At 40.9% G+C, this 18,818-nt stretch overlaps 1 protein-coding gene across 8 annotated transcripts in view; it reads right to left on the reverse strand.

Annotated features, from left to right (window-relative positions):
• Positions 1 to 18,818, reverse strand: part of WNK2 (WNK lysine deficient protein kinase 2) — a 106,115-nt gene that overhangs the window by 48,184 nt on the left and 39,113 nt on the right. For all 8 annotated transcript variants that reach the window (XM_090148141.1, XM_090148142.1, XM_090148144.1 and 5 more), the window contains exons 5-9: positions 16,342 to 16,499; positions 6,193 to 6,281; positions 5,374 to 5,593; positions 3,488 to 3,776; positions 149 to 345 (exon numbers count right to left, since the gene is read on the reverse strand). In XM_090148141.1, the coding sequence (XP_090004267.1) occupies positions 149 to 345; positions 3,488 to 3,776; positions 5,374 to 5,593; positions 6,193 to 6,281; positions 16,342 to 16,499 (953 nt within the window). The remainder of the gene's footprint in view (positions 1 to 148; positions 346 to 3,487; positions 3,777 to 5,373; positions 5,594 to 6,192; positions 6,282 to 16,341; positions 16,500 to 18,818) is intronic.

The following is an 18,818-nucleotide window of genomic DNA, read 5'->3' on the forward strand; positions in this document are numbered from 1 at the left end:
ACATAAGCACTAAGCAAGTATACACTGGTAGAAACAAGCAAGAATTATATAAAGCAAGCCCTGCAATCTACACCTACTGAAAACAGCATAAAGCAGTCGTTAAGTATGAGCCAAGCTACAGCACAGCTTCGAGAAGCTTCAGACTTACTGCTGAGGGCTGCTGGTAGTGCCCCAGCTGCGGGAGGCTGTGGGGCAGCGCCTGGCTCTCGCTGAGGGGCGGGCTGTACACCCGCTGGATGGCGGGCGGCACGGCGTCGGGCACGGATGAGTAGATGACGCTTTGCTGGCTGCTCTGCGAGTCTGAATAAACAGTGGACCCCTGACCACTGTCGAATGTGCTGTCAGCTGAAAAGAGAATTACATTTTTATTTATTTATTTATTTATTTTGAGCTCAGCAACTTAAAGCGTTCAGGTAATGATTTCAGAGCAAGGTCAACTTTCGTTTATGTAATTTGGATTTTTACTACCTTAGACCTTTCCATTCTATAAATAAATTATACAACACAATTGTTATTTTCTACAAAGGGCACATGCTGCTCCTTCTAAGCCAAAACCCAAGAGTAATCCCCATGGATTTCTGTGCACGATGATATTAAGCACACTGATATTTCCTTTAAAGGGCGTGCGTATGGTTGATAGCAAGAACTGCAGACTTCCATGGATTTTCTAGGATAAAAGGATAGAAAACTCCAATTGTAATGTTCACAGCAGATCGTGGCATCCTGGAGTCAGTTCTTCTAGAGAGGCACTGATTTTAGCACCTTCTGATTAGCAGCGTAGAAAAATACACAACCCTTTATACGCTTTGCATGAGCTCCTCAAATAACCACCAACTTGAGTATACAGCAATACCTCGAGATGAAGAATAGGTAAAATAATTCAATCGGATGAGGGCAAAAACATACCATGAAGAAGTCACAGGAAAATGTACTATGGATTTTTTGACTGATGTATGTGACAGAAGGTAAAGCAGCATTATTTAAGCAAGCCTATAACATGATGCCCTGCATTAGGCAGCAGCAGCATTAGGGCAGCTCTCACTGTGTGCAGGCTATGAGGCATTACAAGAACAGATGCCAGAGGAATTATAACCAAAATGCATCCTGATTTTGTTATCTGTAAGTGGAAAGCTTTTAGCCACCTGTACATAAAAACAAAGTCAGAGAATGAAATGAAACAGCTACCTCAGTTCAGGTTTGCGATCATTTAAAAGGACAATTCAGAGCTCTACCAGTGTTTCTCATGCCAACTGTTAGCCCAATTAATCTGCAGAATCACATAACTTGACATTGGGCAAGCATGGCATCTTCTATTGCAGAAAAATAAATCTTCTAACTGTACCATCGAGCATTACTGGTTTAAAAATATCTTTTTACGGTGTTTGAAGCCCGTAAAGTGCAGGTGCTCAGTACTTCTTCATTATAAGCTACCAAATTTTTCATGAGAAGAACAAAGGACAATTGAAAAGGTAGCTGCAAGCATCCAAAGGCAAAGAGCTTGTGATAGAAATTTAAAACTCAAAAAGAGAACGGTTGCATAGTTAACAAAAAAGGCTTAAGTTTAAATCATCTTTCCACTATAAGGGTAGGGAGTTCTGCAGCATAAACGCTTTCACTTTATTACAAATAATTATTAAGGACCTCAAAGAAATGAGAAGACTATGGCAGCATAGGATTAATTATTATAAAAGCCGTGAATCTCTAAGGTTTTATAAAACAACATGCATTACACTTAACAGTATTAACTTACACTTTTACATCTGATCTCACATTGTTATTTGAATTGGTAGAAAAGTAATTTAGAGAGCTCTTAGGCACGAAGAAACTGTTGAAGACATTTGATAATACGAAATATTAAAAGCTGAGGAGTAGTAAATAAAGAAAGAAAGTTATATTTTCTAAAAAATATTGCTAGTTAACCAGCAACAGAACTGTAGGAAGCATGGTTTCATTGCACCATCAGAAATAAGGAATCACAATCATTGTGTTCCTCAAAGGATTAGTATAAGGTAAGTACATTATCTAAAATAAATGAAATAAGATCAATATGACTTGAGAATAAGCTTTGTAAATACTCCAGTATTCTTGAGAATTAGCAAATACTGCATTTCTCACACCTGGTAAAGATTTGTTTTTGTCTAGAGGCGTGCTTGGTTGTTTTAGTATTCAAAGCAAGCCTCTGTATGGCAATTTATACAATACCTGCATTAAAGAAACAGCTGTCTCTTTGCTAAAGTACCTTGAGTGTAAATATGCTTACATAAAAGTCTGGAACAGTAAAACAAAGCCATCACGATAATAGTTTAGTAGCAAAATATGTACATCAGATTTGAACCAGAAAAAGTGGCTAGAAAAAAACTCTCACAAAAATTCAAATATTCTTATCTAAAATTATCTGGCAATATTTTCTTCAAGATGTTTAAGGTATAAATAAAGATTTCAGTAGCAAATTTTTTCAGTAGCAAAGATTTGCTAACAAAGACTGATTTTAGGGGACAGACAATGCTGAGTATTTTAGGCAATTACAAACACTACTTCCTCATGCCTTGCTGTTTGCTGGAGACAAGTCTGATGCTCAGAAGTAAAATGAAGAAACAAGCTCTGCAAGACCAGGTAGTTCCTTACTCAGAGTAAGAACAAAACCAGTGCTTGGTTTTATAACAGGAGGCATAAACCCACCTGTCTTGAAATAGCCCAGTGATTATTTTCAAATCAACCACCCTCTGAACATAGAGAAGGTAGATCATTGGCTTGTGGCCATCAGTGCCAGGAGGAATACAAGCAACTACCTACTCCGACCCTCCATAACATAGACCAAGCTACTTCCTCATTTCAGGTCCACAAGCTTAGGATAAAACAGGGAGCCTGGATGGACAGAGAAAGCACCTGCATGACAACTTAAGAGCCCAATAAATGTTGTCAGCCCACAAAGTCTGATATTGTCAAACCTTGTCCAAGTTATTTCCCATAGAAAAGGGAAATCTTGAGTTACACCACATAACATTCAGAGAGCCTTTTTTCCTCTGCTCTCGGTCACTGCACAGACTCACAAAACCATCACATAAGCCATCAAACGCAAGCAGCTTCAGCATCTTCAGCCAGATCTGGCTTTGGATAAACACCCCCAATTGCAAACACCACTTGAAAAAGTGAACGATGACCACCACCAGCCACTGCAACCACCTTGCTGCCAGATCAAATTCTGCAATTGTTTCACACAAACTTAGTAGCAATCCCACCAACTGTTCCATTTAAAAATGTATTTGTCTTTTCTGCATTTATTGCTACTGAAGAAGGAGTTATCTTTAAACAGCGCTTTTTCTTGAAACCCTTTCTTTCAAGCCTTCTGCGCTTGCCAGATCCACTTGTGGCCTCTGAGCTAACACGCAAAAGCTGCATGGTGTCCAACTGCTGAGCTCACAGAATTGTTGATTTTCATACTGGGACATTTGTTATCATGCGTACACAAAGCAAACCTGAGACTTACATGCAACGGATGTGACGCTGGTGGGCAGGTTTTGCTGGAAGGGATGCTGGTCTGCCTCAGGTTCCTCCGACTCGGACAGGATGTGATGACCGGTGTGGGAAAGGTACGTGACTTGAACCTGCTGTGGATGTGGCGCCTTCGACTTCTCCAAGCACTCAGAATCTCGGCGTTCCTCTGACTGTATTCTAGGCCAAATTCTCTCTCTTCTCCATAGTATTAATGCTACTCTGTCACGTATTGACTTCGCAACTATCTTGAGATCGTTTTCATGAAAAAATCCAGAGTCAATCTACAGAAGAGGCACACACTTAGCAAGACCATGTGTGCACAGTGGTGCACAAGCAGAAGCGCACACAGGTTTTACTTGAATCACTTCCTAACAGAAAGCATTACTTTGAAGAAAAACCCAACGTACTCACTGCTCACAAGAACAGGAATTCAAGAGCTTGATGGGTTGTTATTTATTCATTTATTGGGAGGGGAGGTCTTTACTTCTGGGGGGAATTAAAACTTCTTTCCCTAGTGCCTTTAAGAACAAGTAATTTTTATAAAGACTTGACTACTTATCTGATTGATTTATTAGCCAGTTAATCTCCGATGATGAGAAGAGAATAAGCTTAACTGCAGTTGGTTTCTTGTTTTTTTTTTGGTTTTGTTTTGTTTTGACTAATGAAATAGTCAAAAGAAAAAAGCATCTTTGAAAAATGGTATTTCAACAACGCAATTGGAGTAAACCTCATTACCTCTAATCAGAATTTATTGCCTTAACCTTTCTAGCATACAGAGTTTCCCAAATTGGTGTGCTTGATAACACTGCAAGTCAATATGTTAACAGAATTTAGACTCAAATTAACTTCTAACACAAAGTCAGTATTGACTTACTTTCATAAAAGATTTTGGCTAAACTCAACTCAGACTGCTCACATTTGACTGAAAAGGGGAGCAACATTTCTCAGAATTCAACTGCTCAGAAGATAACATTTGGACTGGAGAAAAATATCTACGAATGCTTGTCCCTCTAATAGATTCAAGTTTGAAAGTAATTAATTTGGGAAAGGCTATGGTATCACAGTAGTTAGATATCTTGTAAGCATACTTATACTACAAAAATTATTTCCCATGAAAAACAAAATATCACAAGCAGAGTAAACTTCAGAACTTCAGAACTCCAAATACTTGCATAGATATTTAAATATAGATGTAAAATACAACAGTAAGTAACTGTAGTAAAGCAACTGTTAACTTATGTAACAATATATTGCTGAAAAAGATACTGGGCCTACTGCAAACAAGTGACAGGGGCTTGATTTTCTCATTATCTTTGGGATACATGAGATGATGACTCCAAGTACAGAAAGGTGATGTTAGCAAAGTGACTGCTTCCTAAGCAGGAGGAGTGTTGATGACAACATCAATAAACAGGATCCCTTGGGATTTAGGATATAATAATAGCAACACATGTGCAAGCACAAGAAAATGCAGACCCTTGACTATGAGCTTACTCGCTCTTTGTTTCCATGACATTAAAAAACCTAAACTGCATTAAATATATTTCAATAGATTTCAAACAAATGTAAATATATGAACTGCTAAGATAAACTAGCAAAAGAATTTTCAAAATATAAGAGTAGAAGAGACCTCTCTGGTCCTTAAGTGACTTGCTGTTTTGAAACAGCACTTCATGTATCTGATTCCACATCCTTTTTCAGTTTTTCAGTCTTTCTAGTTTATTACCCTTTTTCTTCTAGCATTCAACCTCAAGATCAGTGCAAACTGCCTAATCTAGAATGGTTTAAACTGAAATTACTTTACCAGACTTGCTCCTGTTGTCCTTTGAGATTTATGCACTAATTATACATATATTTGTCAGGAGAAGTTTATTTTACCATTTCTTGTGCAACATCATCAGGAGTTTCCTTCTCCAGATCAAAAGTAAACTCAATGGCTCCATTATCTTTGGGTTTTCCTTTCAGTTTCTTAGGATCTTCTACCCAGAGTCTTAAGGCAATAGAGGATTTCCTACCATGGTCTTCTTCTGCAAGTTCCACCCTTACCCCAGTATCTTCAGCAAAAAAGGCATGGCTTAATAAATCTTTAATTTCATATCTGCAATGGAAATAAAGAATAGTCAAACACTGCAAGTCCAAGAAACTTGTGACAAAAAATTGCTATTAGAGGCAAAAATTTACAGTTTTCATGGTGCTTATTCATAACAAACTTCTATTTTTAGCAAAAAGAGGCGACATTTCTAGTGTTGCTGAGGACTACTGTGTTTCATATTTAACAAAGCTTCTTCAATATGCATACATCTTAAGCATACTAAGAAATGGAGATTACAGCCTCGCTTAATATTCCTTGAATATCTGAGCTTAATGAGTTCTAAAACAAGGTTCTCTCTAAACAGTCACCTGAGGTTCCCAGGAACTGCATTTCTGAAAGTCAGGGTATACACAACCAGACCAGGAGAGACCACATAGAAGAGTAGTTTCTAAAATCAAAGCTGAAAACAAGTCCACAACTTTGCTTTTTTACATTATTCTTTGAACTTGAGAGAAACACAGCAATTGAATTTTCTTTTATCATCTTCACACCATATGGCAGGAACGTAATCATTTATATTCTCATTCTGCTCAGAGGAGACCCAGAGAACCCACAAGTCTCTGCATATACATTACTTACACAAGACTTGATTATGTGATACAAACCTTTCTTCCTTATTTTTGCAAATGCACTCCCCAATTATCTCCTTAATTTCAGGATCTGTAACTTTCTCAAAGCTTGCTGGCTTTATACCCTAAAACAATAAAGAAAAACAATTCAGTTTGAAAAAATATATATACATTCTATCTCTTAAGTAAGGATGCTTTTACTATATTATGTAGTCAATTCAACTACTTTGAAGAAGACAGTTTTAATTTAGTACCACTGCACTTCAAGCACATTAGCTTGTATGTTACTACGTCTTACATCACCCACACATCCTTTTTCTTTACAAACAACTGCAGACCTCACTTTTGCATCCTGTGAACTCTGAGGTCATTACTCAAGAAACAGCTTTACCTCTCAAACAACTAAAAAAATAAAGAAGAGTAATTGTGTTTTTCTTCAGATAAGCAGTTTCAAGAATAAGTCGAAAATACCTTCGAAGACCCATGCAGAAGTCCAGATTTCTGTTTCCCATAAATCTCTTGTTTTTCTACATCCCCCAGGACTCTCAATTGCTCCTTTCCCTCCCTCAAAACAATCTGAAACAAAGTAGGTCAGAGGGAGAACATGCCCAACAGCCCTATGCCACTCTTGCATTTCCTAAGTACGTTGTCCGAATCTTACTGGAAACAAATGGAAGGTCAGGCATAACCTATGAAGAAACACAAACTAAGTTGCATTTCCATCGAAAGCTAATTTCTTTTTTCCTGGGAATATGGCTCACTTCTAGATTTGGAAGTGTTAGCCTATGAGCGTGTCCTTTCAAGGAAAAAAGCCAACTGTTTTGTTACAGAAGAAAGCTAACAGAAGCAGAACCTCGTTCCCCATGTAGGGAGATTTGGCTCTATGCAGATGTAAGAGGTACAATTTGTATTTCTTTCAGGTTAGGTGTGGCTGTTTTAAGAAGACAGAGAGGATTAGAAGAAACACATATACTTGTAGGGTAGTCAAAGGTCACTTCTCTCTACTCTCTAATATTTCAGGACAAATACCTTCACTCAGCACGCTCCTCCTCAGGGTATTGAGCCTCTTAATTAAAAAAACACATATCTTACCAACATAAAGAGAGACTGTAAGAGAAGCAGTATGCAAGTACTCAAACTAAATAACAGCTTATATATCATGTCATCTCTGTACATACAATCAAAATGTACTGTAAAAATAATTAGCAAGGAGACCTGGGAAGTTAATGGACACGTCTAGCTGTGCGTTTTCAAAGCTCAGGCTGATGTTTTCCTGATGTGAGGTTGCGGAGAGGGAAGAAGGGAGGCTCACTTCAGAAAACAGCAGCCACTCCACTGTGCTCCTGCCCAGCCCGGGCAGGAGGAACTACCAGACCCCACCTTTGGTAACGTGCAACTCACTTCCACTCCTTTCAGCAGAAGTACTCGTTTACTATGAATACTTTTCATCTCCACATTCAGTTACGGAGAGTAATATTGTTAACACAAGAAGTTATCCTTTTTATTTCTGAGGTTCAGCTTAAATTGGAAGCAAAAACTTGTATTTGAAAATCTCATCGACGTCTATATCATATACTGCAGCATAGGAAGTTCCGCACAAACGTGCGCAGGAACTTCTTTAGGTGAGGTGATGGAGCACTGGAACAGGCTGCCCAGGGAGGTTGTGGAGTCTCCTTCTCTGGAGATATTCAAGACCCACCTGGATGCCTACTTGTGTGACCTGGTGTAGGGATCCTGCTTTGGCAGGGGGGTTGGACTTGATGATCTCTGGAGGTCCCTTCCAACCCCTACGATTCTGTGATTCTGTGATCTATTAAATCAAGGTATGTATGGATAATAGTTCAGACATGAATTTTGAAATAGGTTTTGCAGTTAGACCCTATTACTTAAGGACTATTACTTGCAGTGAAGTCAATAAGCAGAGAAAAAAAACAAGGAAACATGATTTCCTTTATCTTAATAAAAACAAAATCCAATTAAGCACACGGCTGAAAGGGATTTAGACACTGAACTCCGTTCAAACCCTTCTAAAGTTTCACCCAGAAAAGACAGTAACTGTGATTGTACAGCAGCAGGCAAGGAGGCTTGAAGCCCTGAGAAGTGGACTCTGCGCTCACCCCTGTCTTTATTTAAAAGGATCAACCCTTACTGAATCTGGTCTTGAAGAAATGTCATGGATGAATTCCAATGAGGGCTGGTATCTCCCTGTGTATCTCTGAATATTCAAACATCGGATTTTACTTTTACCACTTTATTAGCATTCTGTTGCTACTTCAGCCTTAGATTTGAGCTTAAAATTGATTCATCTTAACTTCAGGTCAATCTCTACCTTTATGCCTTAAGGTTCAGAAGAGTAAAATACGTAATTCATAAATTCTGAAAACCTCACAGAATAGCGGCAGGCTCTGCTCCCTGCTTCTGCTGAGGCACAGAGGTGCTGCCATAAGAAACCATTCTGAACAGACACATTGACCAGCTAAAAAGAACCACTGGATTAAGAAAACTCAAGTCTTGCTTACAAGATGAGGCTTCAATTTTTGTATGTATATAAACTGCATCAAAATGAGAGCCTCGTTGACTAAAGCCCAGACCTGCCTAAAACAAGAGTGCACCACAGTGCACCAAGATTGTTTCCCAAAAGAGCTCCAGTGCCTGAATTAGAAATGGAAGAAAGCAGAACCACCAAAAGAGCAGGTAAAGCTCTAGGAGGTGATCTTCTCAGAGGGGGAGGACGTTAAAGAAATCTCTGCAAAGGACAAATCTCAATATATTTTCAGATGCTCTAGTTTGCTATAGGAAATCATCTATTTCTTATCTTAATAACACTTATCAGGAAGAATGGATAATAAACATTATAACGTAATAGAGCTTCACATTTACTGAAAAATATCCCCCAAATGTACAAAGGTACCAATTTAACTGCAGGAAAAGAAAAAAACCAAAACATTATAACTAAGAGGCAGAGACAGCTTCTACCACACTACCTGAGGAACTTTCAACCCTCTGGAGAAACGCACTGCTCCTAGATGTGTGCTCACAGGAGCCTGCCAATTGCTTTTTAAAATGGCAGCGTGCCTCATGGGTATTTTGGCACAACTTGAACTTATGAGAGGCAGGAACAGTATAAGGCAGGTCACCGTACCTCTTAATTTTTCCAGAATCCACAAACATCCCTCCTTTTAAGTGGTCTGATGAACTCCGACACGGCTAGGATGGAGCAGGGCAGGATGTGTTGGGCAGCTAAGAATTAGGTTTGTCTCAAAATGTTCTTTTGACAGACCTGTGATGACTGACCCTGATTTTTTACCTTTCCTTCCTACAAATACCATTAAACTTTCCACTTCTTTTGAATCTGCCAAACACCTAAGCTACAAATAGATGATTAAAACAAACAAGGACAGAAGATGCATAGTGAAGTACCGCACAGAACTGCTTTTCCAAGGCGTTTTCTCAATGCCCATATGCTACAGGATGCTTTAGCTCCTTATTCTTCATTAAAATCTTCAAGGCCATCTCATTGTAATGCTGAAAATCCTCCCTGCAGCACTGTGCCCTGATGCTTACAAGCCTCCCAACAACGGAGGGGGTTGGTGTGAAACACAGGTTTCTAGTTGAAATCAAAAGATCCATCTCATTCATTTATTCAAAAGCCATCTGTCTCTCCTGAGCATTCCCAAGGAAACATGGCACCAAAATTCAAAATATACTGGCTAAGAAAAACTGTACGACTGTCTGAAACAGAACTCAACATCCATACCTCTGAAATGGAGGGCTAATTAACTGACATAAGATGGATACGTAGAATTTCATACAAATTGTTCAAATACAAAAAAAAACCAAAACATACCAAGTCCAAGTCTAAGGCTAATCTAAGCAGATTAATTGCAGATCTAAGGAAGTATCTGGAATACACAATTCAGTGATGTTCATAACACAACAGTTTGATATGGAATTTACTCATCTGTATAAGTATAAGCAATATGTAACCTAGAAATACAGAGAAAACATTTGATACATTTAAAAAGGAAACAATATGAACATTTAATGAGCTAGACAGAACACTATTGACATTTGGGTTGTTTTTAAGGGTGAGTTTGTGTAGCTAAACCCAACAAGGTAGCCATGAACCCCTAGCAAACACAATTGGTCTACAGTGAATTCTGCAGGGCATCAGTAAAAAAACATTGGTCTGGAACCTCATGAGAAGGTCACAGGCTCTGATGTTTCATCACTAAATATGCCTATTGTCCACATATAAATCTCTTGGCAGAATGATTAAACACGCAAAAAAAAAATCTGACTAAGAAAAACCATCAAGTTATGCATGAAAAATGAGATTATGGCATCAGAATGAAGGTCACTGCAAATATGCTGACCAGGAAATCTCTTCAAAATTAACTGTAGTAAACGTGGCCTTGACCTGTTGCTTGAAAAACATGTTACGTATATCCTCCTACCACACATAACTGAAATCAGCCGACAAAAGTTTTACATTTATTATCTCGACTCATTTACCTCGTTGGGTACAGTGCTGCAGTGAGACCTAATGAGTACAAGATCTTTAACTGCAATTCCCATTCCTCATTGCAGACTCAAACAAGTTTTAGTTCCAATGGCTATTATTCAGGATGTGACAAAAAAAACATAAGAAATCATCAGGAGAGGGCCAGAAGGAGATAATTTAAGCATGTTCATTTACACTGCAGATCTGTGGCTGAAAGGGTGGAGGGAATGGTTGTAACAACCATGCCTGCTCGAGCACAGCAACAAGCCCCTCTGTACATTAGGGAATCAGCTTGGAAGTGATTGCTGCATCATCCTGGACTATTATATACTTTCAGTTGCACATATACAAATAAAAGAGTGGAAAATTAAAGCAGCAATTGAACTATGAATCTACAGGCAGGGAGAAAAAAAGGCGAGTGAAGTAAGAAGTACAATGATCTTTCAAAATAAATATGTGTAATGTTTAATATCTTACAATAACAATGTTTACAAAAGGTATCTGTTTCCTATATCAATACGTGTTACCAGCGCATGTAAATTCATAAAAGCTATGACTTCAGATGTCTTTTGCAACCTATTAGCACGTATAAATTTGACGCAGTGTTAGGATGCAGAGTGCAAGCAATTCCAAAAGATATTATAATGCAAATCCAAGCTAATGCACTGAGTGTGGGATGCAGAGGGAACGTGTGTGCCAGTGCAATCCCAAGTCAGGTTGGAACAGGCAGAAGAACAAAGGAGTTACTGTACTTTTGTTACAAGCAATCACCTGCATGATTCCAATATCAGCAAGCAATGCCATCAGCACCACTGGAGGTTGCCATTGAGATAGGCTGGTTTAGCAATAGGGATCAGTATATTAGAGAGTTTTCTTCCTGGATGTCAGATGACACCACTGTGACACTCAGCCCAAGGCAGGAACAGAGTTATTGTATTTTACATTCGTGAAAGAAAAGCATCAAGAAACAAATGTAAAAAATGTTTACTGTTCAGTCTTGCTTTAACAGAAAGAATAACGTTTACATTTCTGGTGCAAAGAGGTTTCATCAAAAACAAAGAACATTTCCCACTGAGGAGCTGTGATACACGCAGCATTCAGAAGCACTTCACTGCTGATCCTGCCCATGTGAGAATCTCAGGAACACCTTCTGCCCCAGTGAGAAGTTCAAACTTCAGGTAATCCTGGGAATAAAACCGTGTAATTCAGCCCCTTGAATTTCATCTATGCTCTACTTCTATATCAATGCCAGTAATGGGTACAGCACGACAATGGCTACCCCATGAGAAGTGCTTGTAAAATTCTCCCTACAGGTGGTCCCCAGCCCAGCAGAATGGGCAGAGCCAACTGCTCTGTGACAGCTCAGGCCATGGGCACGGCATGCTCCCCGCACCCAACTTTCTGCATCTGAGCACAGAGGCAGTGTCCCCCAGGCCCAGCAGCGAGCTGTGGCTGACTCACATGGCTCCAAGCGGGGTCCCCGTCTGCCGCCAGCTCTTCTGCAGGCACAGCTTCTGGCAGAAGCTGCTGAGCCCCCAGGAGCTGCTCCCTCTGGGACCAAGGACCTTCTGTGGGGCTCTGCTGCTCCTCTCGCACCCTTGCATCAGAGGTCCTCCCCCTGCTCCTCCTCCATATCTGACAGTCCATGCAGCTCATGGCATGTGACAGGGCATTTTCCTCTCCACAGGGAGAGGTTAACTCTTTCCTTGTAATGGCAGCAATGCCATTTTGTCCACCAAAGGAATCCTGAGGCCTCTGCTCCAGTTGCTCTTGTCTTGAGCTCAGCAGAAAAGAGCAGTACCAGTGTCTGCACCCAACACATGCAGCTTTGTCCTATTAGTCAGATCTGTATCCAAAACACCTCTCTTACAAGCAAAGTGACCTTTTAAAACTTATCCACAACAAACATTTTCTATCTCTCTTAAGTTGCAAGGATAAAGTTATAACTTACCATATAACTCTCTGCTGTGTAAAGGCTATTGCCTCAGAAAATGAGTTGGCTCAGACTTTCCTCAGAGTTTAAAAACGACCACTTAGGTCTGCAAATTAAAACGTAGTATCTAATTAGGAATCCTCTGATTAATCTTTATTCTTTGCCATCTCGGATATTGTTTTGATAAATGAGGCTTATGAAGCCTTAATCACCAATATTGCAGATGGCTAAGAGTTATACACAAAGCTTTTCTAAGAATGCGGAGCAACAGAAGACACCTATATTGTTTGTGGCTCTAATCCCCTATGTGCATGTACAGGTGAGCTTAACATGAGCCAACCACTAACAAATTTGGCATGCTGCTCACACAAACCCCTGCCACTGCAGCAGGTAACACACCAAACTCTCCTCAGAAAAACCATCACTAGAATGATCAGTCCAGAAGGGCACCCACTGCTACATTCAGGAGATGAGGCCCCCATGACCTAAAGCCAGAATACTGTTCTACTGTCACCATGTGAAGCACCAAAGCATACGGAGATCTTTCCTCAGATATACACAAAGATGGCATTTAGAGCAGATACTAAAGGACGACATGCCTAAAATTAAGCCAACAAGCCATGGTGCCAAATAAAATGAACTTTTCCTTGTAGGGGAGGAGTGAGCAGAGCAGAAATACAATACAAGCAGCTATCCTCATAAGGATTCGGGCAAGCAACTGCACCAAGCCATCAGCTGTATTTCACTTCTTTGAAAATATGCAGCACTCATTTCCAGCCAGCTCATACTGCAGAGCAGGGGGGCTTGCAGTCAGCAAACCTGATGACCCATCTTTGCCTCGTTCCCTTCCCTACAGGGTTGGCCCAGCCATTACTGCAGCAGCTAGCAATGAAGTTAACTGCACTGCAGAGCAGCTTCTGATGTCTTTTTCACCTCCCTCTCTGAGTAGCAGTGGGTTGAAATCAGCACTCTAAGAAGGATTAAAGTAGCCAAAATCAGGGCTGCAGTCCATTGGGAAAGATTCAGCTTTGCCAAGATACAAATGTCAGCTTGCAACAATTTACATAGAAATGAGATAAAGCTGTTTCACTCTTCTGATGCATCTTTCTGCTTTCAGCACATCGTGACATCTCTTTCATTTCCAGCAGGGACACCCTCCTGTTTCTTATGATAGTGACTTAAACTTTTAAACAGACTCCTGAATCATTTGCATCCTCCCTCTCCCGTCAGGGTTAGTAATATCACAGCTGGTTAGCACAGCAATCCACAACAAGAGCACCAGATTCGGTCTTGATTAACATCTTCATCAGTGACCTGGATAAAGGGACAGAATGCACCCTCAGGAAGTTTGCTGGCAACACAAAGCTGAGAGGAGTGGCTGACACACCAGCAGGCTGTGCTGCCATTCAGCAAGACCCGGACAGGCTGAGAGCTGAGCAGAGGAAACTTGTGAGGTTCAACAATGGCAAGTGCAGAGTCCTGCACCTGGGGAGGAACAACCATGAGCATAGTGCAGATTAGGGGCTGACCTATTGGACAGGAGTTCTGCAGAGAAAGACCTAACGGTTCCAGTGGACAATAGGTTGACCATGTGCCAGCAATCTCCCTTGTATCCAAGAACGCCAATGGGGTGCATTAAAAAGACCGTGGCCAGCAAGTCAAGGAAGGTGATCTTCCCCATCTACTCTGCCCTGGTGAGGCCCCATCTGGAGTACTGGGTCCAGTTCCGGGCTGCTCAGTTCAAGAAAGACAGGGAACTGCTGAGAGTGTCCAGTGGAAGGCATCTCCCATATGAGGAAAGGCTGAGAAATCTGGGGTTGTTCAGCCTGGCGAAGAGAAGGCTGAGAGGGATCTTATCACAGTGCTTATAAAGTACCTACAAGGCAGGAGCCAAATGCACCGGACCAGGCTTGCTTTGGTGCCCAGCAATAGGACAAGGAACAATGGGCACAAACTGGAACACAGGAAGCCCCATCTGAAAATAAGGAATAACTTCTTTTCTTTGAGAGTATTTGAGAGTAATGGAGTGCTGGAATAGGCTACATGGAGAGGCTGTGCAGGCTCCTTCTCCAGAGATATTAAAAACCCATCTGGAAGCTTTCCTGTACAGCCTGCTGTAGGGAATCTGCTTTATCAGAGGGGTTGGACTACATGATCTCCAGAGGTCCATCCAATCCCTACTATTCTGTGACCTCTTGGCAGACTGGTTCTCAGTGATATTAGCACAAAATATAGCTATGAACATTAAAGTGCACATCATCTTGCACATGCAAATGTTTGGGTATTGATGAAAGCATCTCTATTATCTGTGTGAGAGACTATCATTCACTAAGTCAGAAACTGCAATTTTGAGTTCAAGAAATTTTAGCTGACCACAGTACTTTATAAGACTTTATTTGTACTAGCATGATTCACTAAACTAAATGGAGAAGGCAAGTGGTCTCAAATGCATTTCAAAATTGACCAGTTTTTATTTTTCATTTGTGAAGATTTTTGCTCATTACAAGCAGCGGAAAAAGAGAAATACTAATTTAGAACTGTGCTTCTGGCTGAGATGGATTCACTCACTCCATCTACCATACTAGTCTAACCATACCATACATAGTCTAACCAGTCTTTTCTACCTTATAGGTGAAAGATATTAAAACCACCTTAAGTGTAGCTATTTTTGCAAATTGTAGTGTAGCCTACTTCAGAGAACTATGTTCTTCACATCCTGAGCGTGCAGTCTGCATCTTTTGGTGATGGGAATGCACAAGGGCCAAGGCACATAGCTCATTACGTCCTTCTGTAGAAACTGGATGGAAAGAAGTACCTGGAAAAACCTTTGACAAACCAGTTTGTTTAGCATAACCTATGGGGCAGAAACTCCCATATTCTTATTTTTACTTATCCAAGCAGAGCAGAAGATAACCACCACTGCCAAAGCATTTGGCAAGTCCCGTTTCTCTGCAGTCAGTGATTCCTTCACTGATTTGCAAGCTGACAGCATCATCCGAACTCAGATTTCTCATGCATTCACAGCGCAGCTCATGCAGACAAATATATTTATCACATGGGGGTGAGGGTGCTGGGAAGGATACTTTTTTTTTTAGGATAGAAATCATTTTAGATTGGCTTCTTCTATGCCCTGATTTCACCTGCGAATGCAGCAAACCCATTTCCATGGTTCCAGTCTGGGAAACAACAGAGCTTGCAGAACTGATAAGCTCAGACATAAAGCTCCTCTGGCTCGTTCCAAAACTAAACATTGCTATATTTTCCCCTTTATATTTTCAGATAATTTATTACACATACAAGCTGCAAGAATCTGCACTGGAAATCTGAATCAAACATCCTACACCACATAAAAATTTATCTCCAATCTAAAAGTTAAGGCTTTTTTGGCTTTGTGGGAAACTTGATCAATTCTGACAATCCCTCTTTTGGAGACAAGACTACAGCAGAGATTCTTCCCTGCTCACTTTCCCCAAGTCTCACAAACCTTCACCTGAGTGAGACAAAATGGGCAAAGATTACTGAATGCAACTGCAGTACAGACAAACATCATCCAACCACAGAACTGCAAGCTTTTTGAAAAAACCTGCAGCAGTTTCTGCAACCCAGAACTAAGACACCTCCATTTCTACAACAAACTGCACACATAAGACAGTAATGACATCTCACACTAAACCACACTTTTAAACCTTCTGATCTGCAAATCCCAAATTATATATATATATAACTAAAATTAAAGAAGTTTACTCACACAGGTTACTTTCCGGTAAATTTGAGCAGCATTCTGGCATTCTGAGTAAGGGTATTCTGAGGTAGCCATTTCCAACATGCACATTCCAAACGCATAGACATCAACAGATTCATCGTAGTGTTCCTCATACATTTCTGGGGCCATAAATTCTGGTGTACCTACACAAAAAAGAAGGTAAATTATTCATGAAGTCTGAAAGGTTTCCATCACAATCTTGTTCTGCCTACAGAAATGTGTCCATTACAACTGTGCAAGGGGGCATGCAAGATTATTTCAATACAGGGAAGTAACTAGAATAAGCTCAAGCATCCTCCAGGGAAGAAACCCAAAGTCAACACACATAGAGCTCACTGATACACACAGAGGGGGGAAAACATACTGAAGTTTCAAAAGAGAATACCAAGATGAGATATGGCATGGTGTCTGAATACACTGAATGCTACAAAATGGTTTCCTTCTCTGGATGAAGAGAGGGACACGCATAGAGGTCTGTGGTGGTGAAAAGGACCAAAGAAACGAGAAGCTTCGGTCTTGTTTTTGTCAATGCAAATTTGCATTTCTTCCTCCAGGGAGATGCACAGCAACAACCGAGCAGATGAGACAGCACTTTGAAAACAAGTGGCATCAGAAATTCATCTAGGAAGTCATGCACAAAGCATTAAACATTAATCTACCGCTGCTTCAGTAGTACAGATCAGTGATATTACTTGCAGAATAAGGTCCTACTCCAAAAGGGATTAGGGTGTCAGGAGACCAATACAACTGGATAAATGAAGGGAAACATTGTACTTACTGCTTCATAATGGGAAGTTGCAGCGTTATGACAAGTACAATGCCTGCAAAAGTTCTCTTATACAGAAAAAAGTGAATGAATGCAAAACTTGTCATCAACAACCTCAGAGTAACTCCTACGCTTCACACAGACTCAAGAGCGGCTCAGCCTTTGTCAAAAAAATCTCTGCACCAAAAAGGTGTGGTCTTGCAGAGCAAAATTAACACTTAGGTAATTTATTCCAGGAACTTTATCTCCTGAAGTAGTGCATGCTTGGGAGTCAAGAGCGATTTCTGTTTTCACATACTGAAAAGATGAAGGAAGGAGATTAACACAGTTGTTTTCTTCGGGAGAGAGCTGCTCCCACCAGTGAGCAGTAGGCTGCCAAAAGGAAGGTGAGCAATCCCAGACCCATAACCTGGCCTTCAGCACAGCGGGATCTGCCTCAGCACCCACATCCCCTCCCCAGCCCTGCGCCAGCTGACATGCACTAGCAGCTCTGCTTTTTGGCAAGGACATCTCTACCATTGGCACAACTGTAATTAAACAACAGACATCAGGAGAAACAGTTCTCAAATTTATGTATGATTGGTGACCTGATTTTTTTTTCTTCCTAATGGTAACACAACAAAATTAGGGTTTGTCTCTGAAACTGCTTTTGCATGCATCACAAAGTAGGTTTGGCCTAACTCACTAACAAGCCTCAGTTCTGGCATTGCTGTAATGTTCACAGAACTCTAGATCGCTCTCTCCCTTTGTTGATGCTCCTTCCACCTTAAGGACATTCCTTCTTTCAGCCTTCATAAATCAGCTGGATCCCTGTCGTGAGAGCTTAGCAGCCATGCTCTGAGTTCAGCTCTGACCCCAGGCCTTTTCTTCCAGCTTTCACAAAGGCTGTGGCTGCTGCTCTGAAACAGTTAACAGCTGTCAGAGCCTTTCCCAGAGATGCTATATTGTTTGAGAATGAACAAGACACAGACGTGGATCTCATGAATTATGGAGCATTTAAAGTTCCTTGCACAACTGAAAAAGTGATAGCAAGTAGTCTAAGAAGCAAATGATATTCTTGACACCATTCCAAATCACCATGAAAATGACATTTTCCACCCAACTCTTAGGGGCGGGAAGGAATACATACAAGTACTCCTAACAGAGCAGACCACGGAAATGTGAAGCTGCTCAGCAGCTACTCAGCTGCTCTCTGCAGCACAGGCTTGGCCCTGGCTGGACTCCCTGAAGAGACACACCGCAAGGTCAGCAAGCATCAGCAGTGGCACAAACGCAGCAAGGGAAAACCTGGACCTCAGCCACACTGACTTCATCATTAAAAATAATGTTGAATTGCAGCTACTGATATCCATTTAGAGCTACTCCATCTAGGAAGATGAGGTGAGCAGTGAGGACAGCAGGGTGCACGCAGCTCTGGGACATGCAGCAGGAGGGGGAAGCCAGAGCCTGGGGCTGACACCTGTGGGATTCCCTCCCCACCCTGCCTTTTCTTTTTCAGCCTTCCCATTTCCCTGCCTGCACTCCCAAGCCTCAGCTTCCCACTCCATGGCAGGGGAGGAATTACATTTCTTTCCTATCCTGCTGTAAAGGTGAGAGCTGGCCCAGCATCACCAGTGTTTGCAATCCCCCTAATTCTTTCCTTGGAGCAGCACAACTCATGAAAAAGATGAATTTGGTTATTTTGCCAAAAAGAATA

Source organism: Phasianus colchicus, chromosome 11 (genome assembly GCF_987193195.1).
Source record: "Phasianus colchicus chromosome 11, bPhaCol1.hap1.1, whole genome shotgun sequence".
Classification (NCBI taxonomy): Eukaryota; Metazoa; Chordata; class Aves; order Galliformes; family Phasianidae; genus Phasianus; species Phasianus colchicus.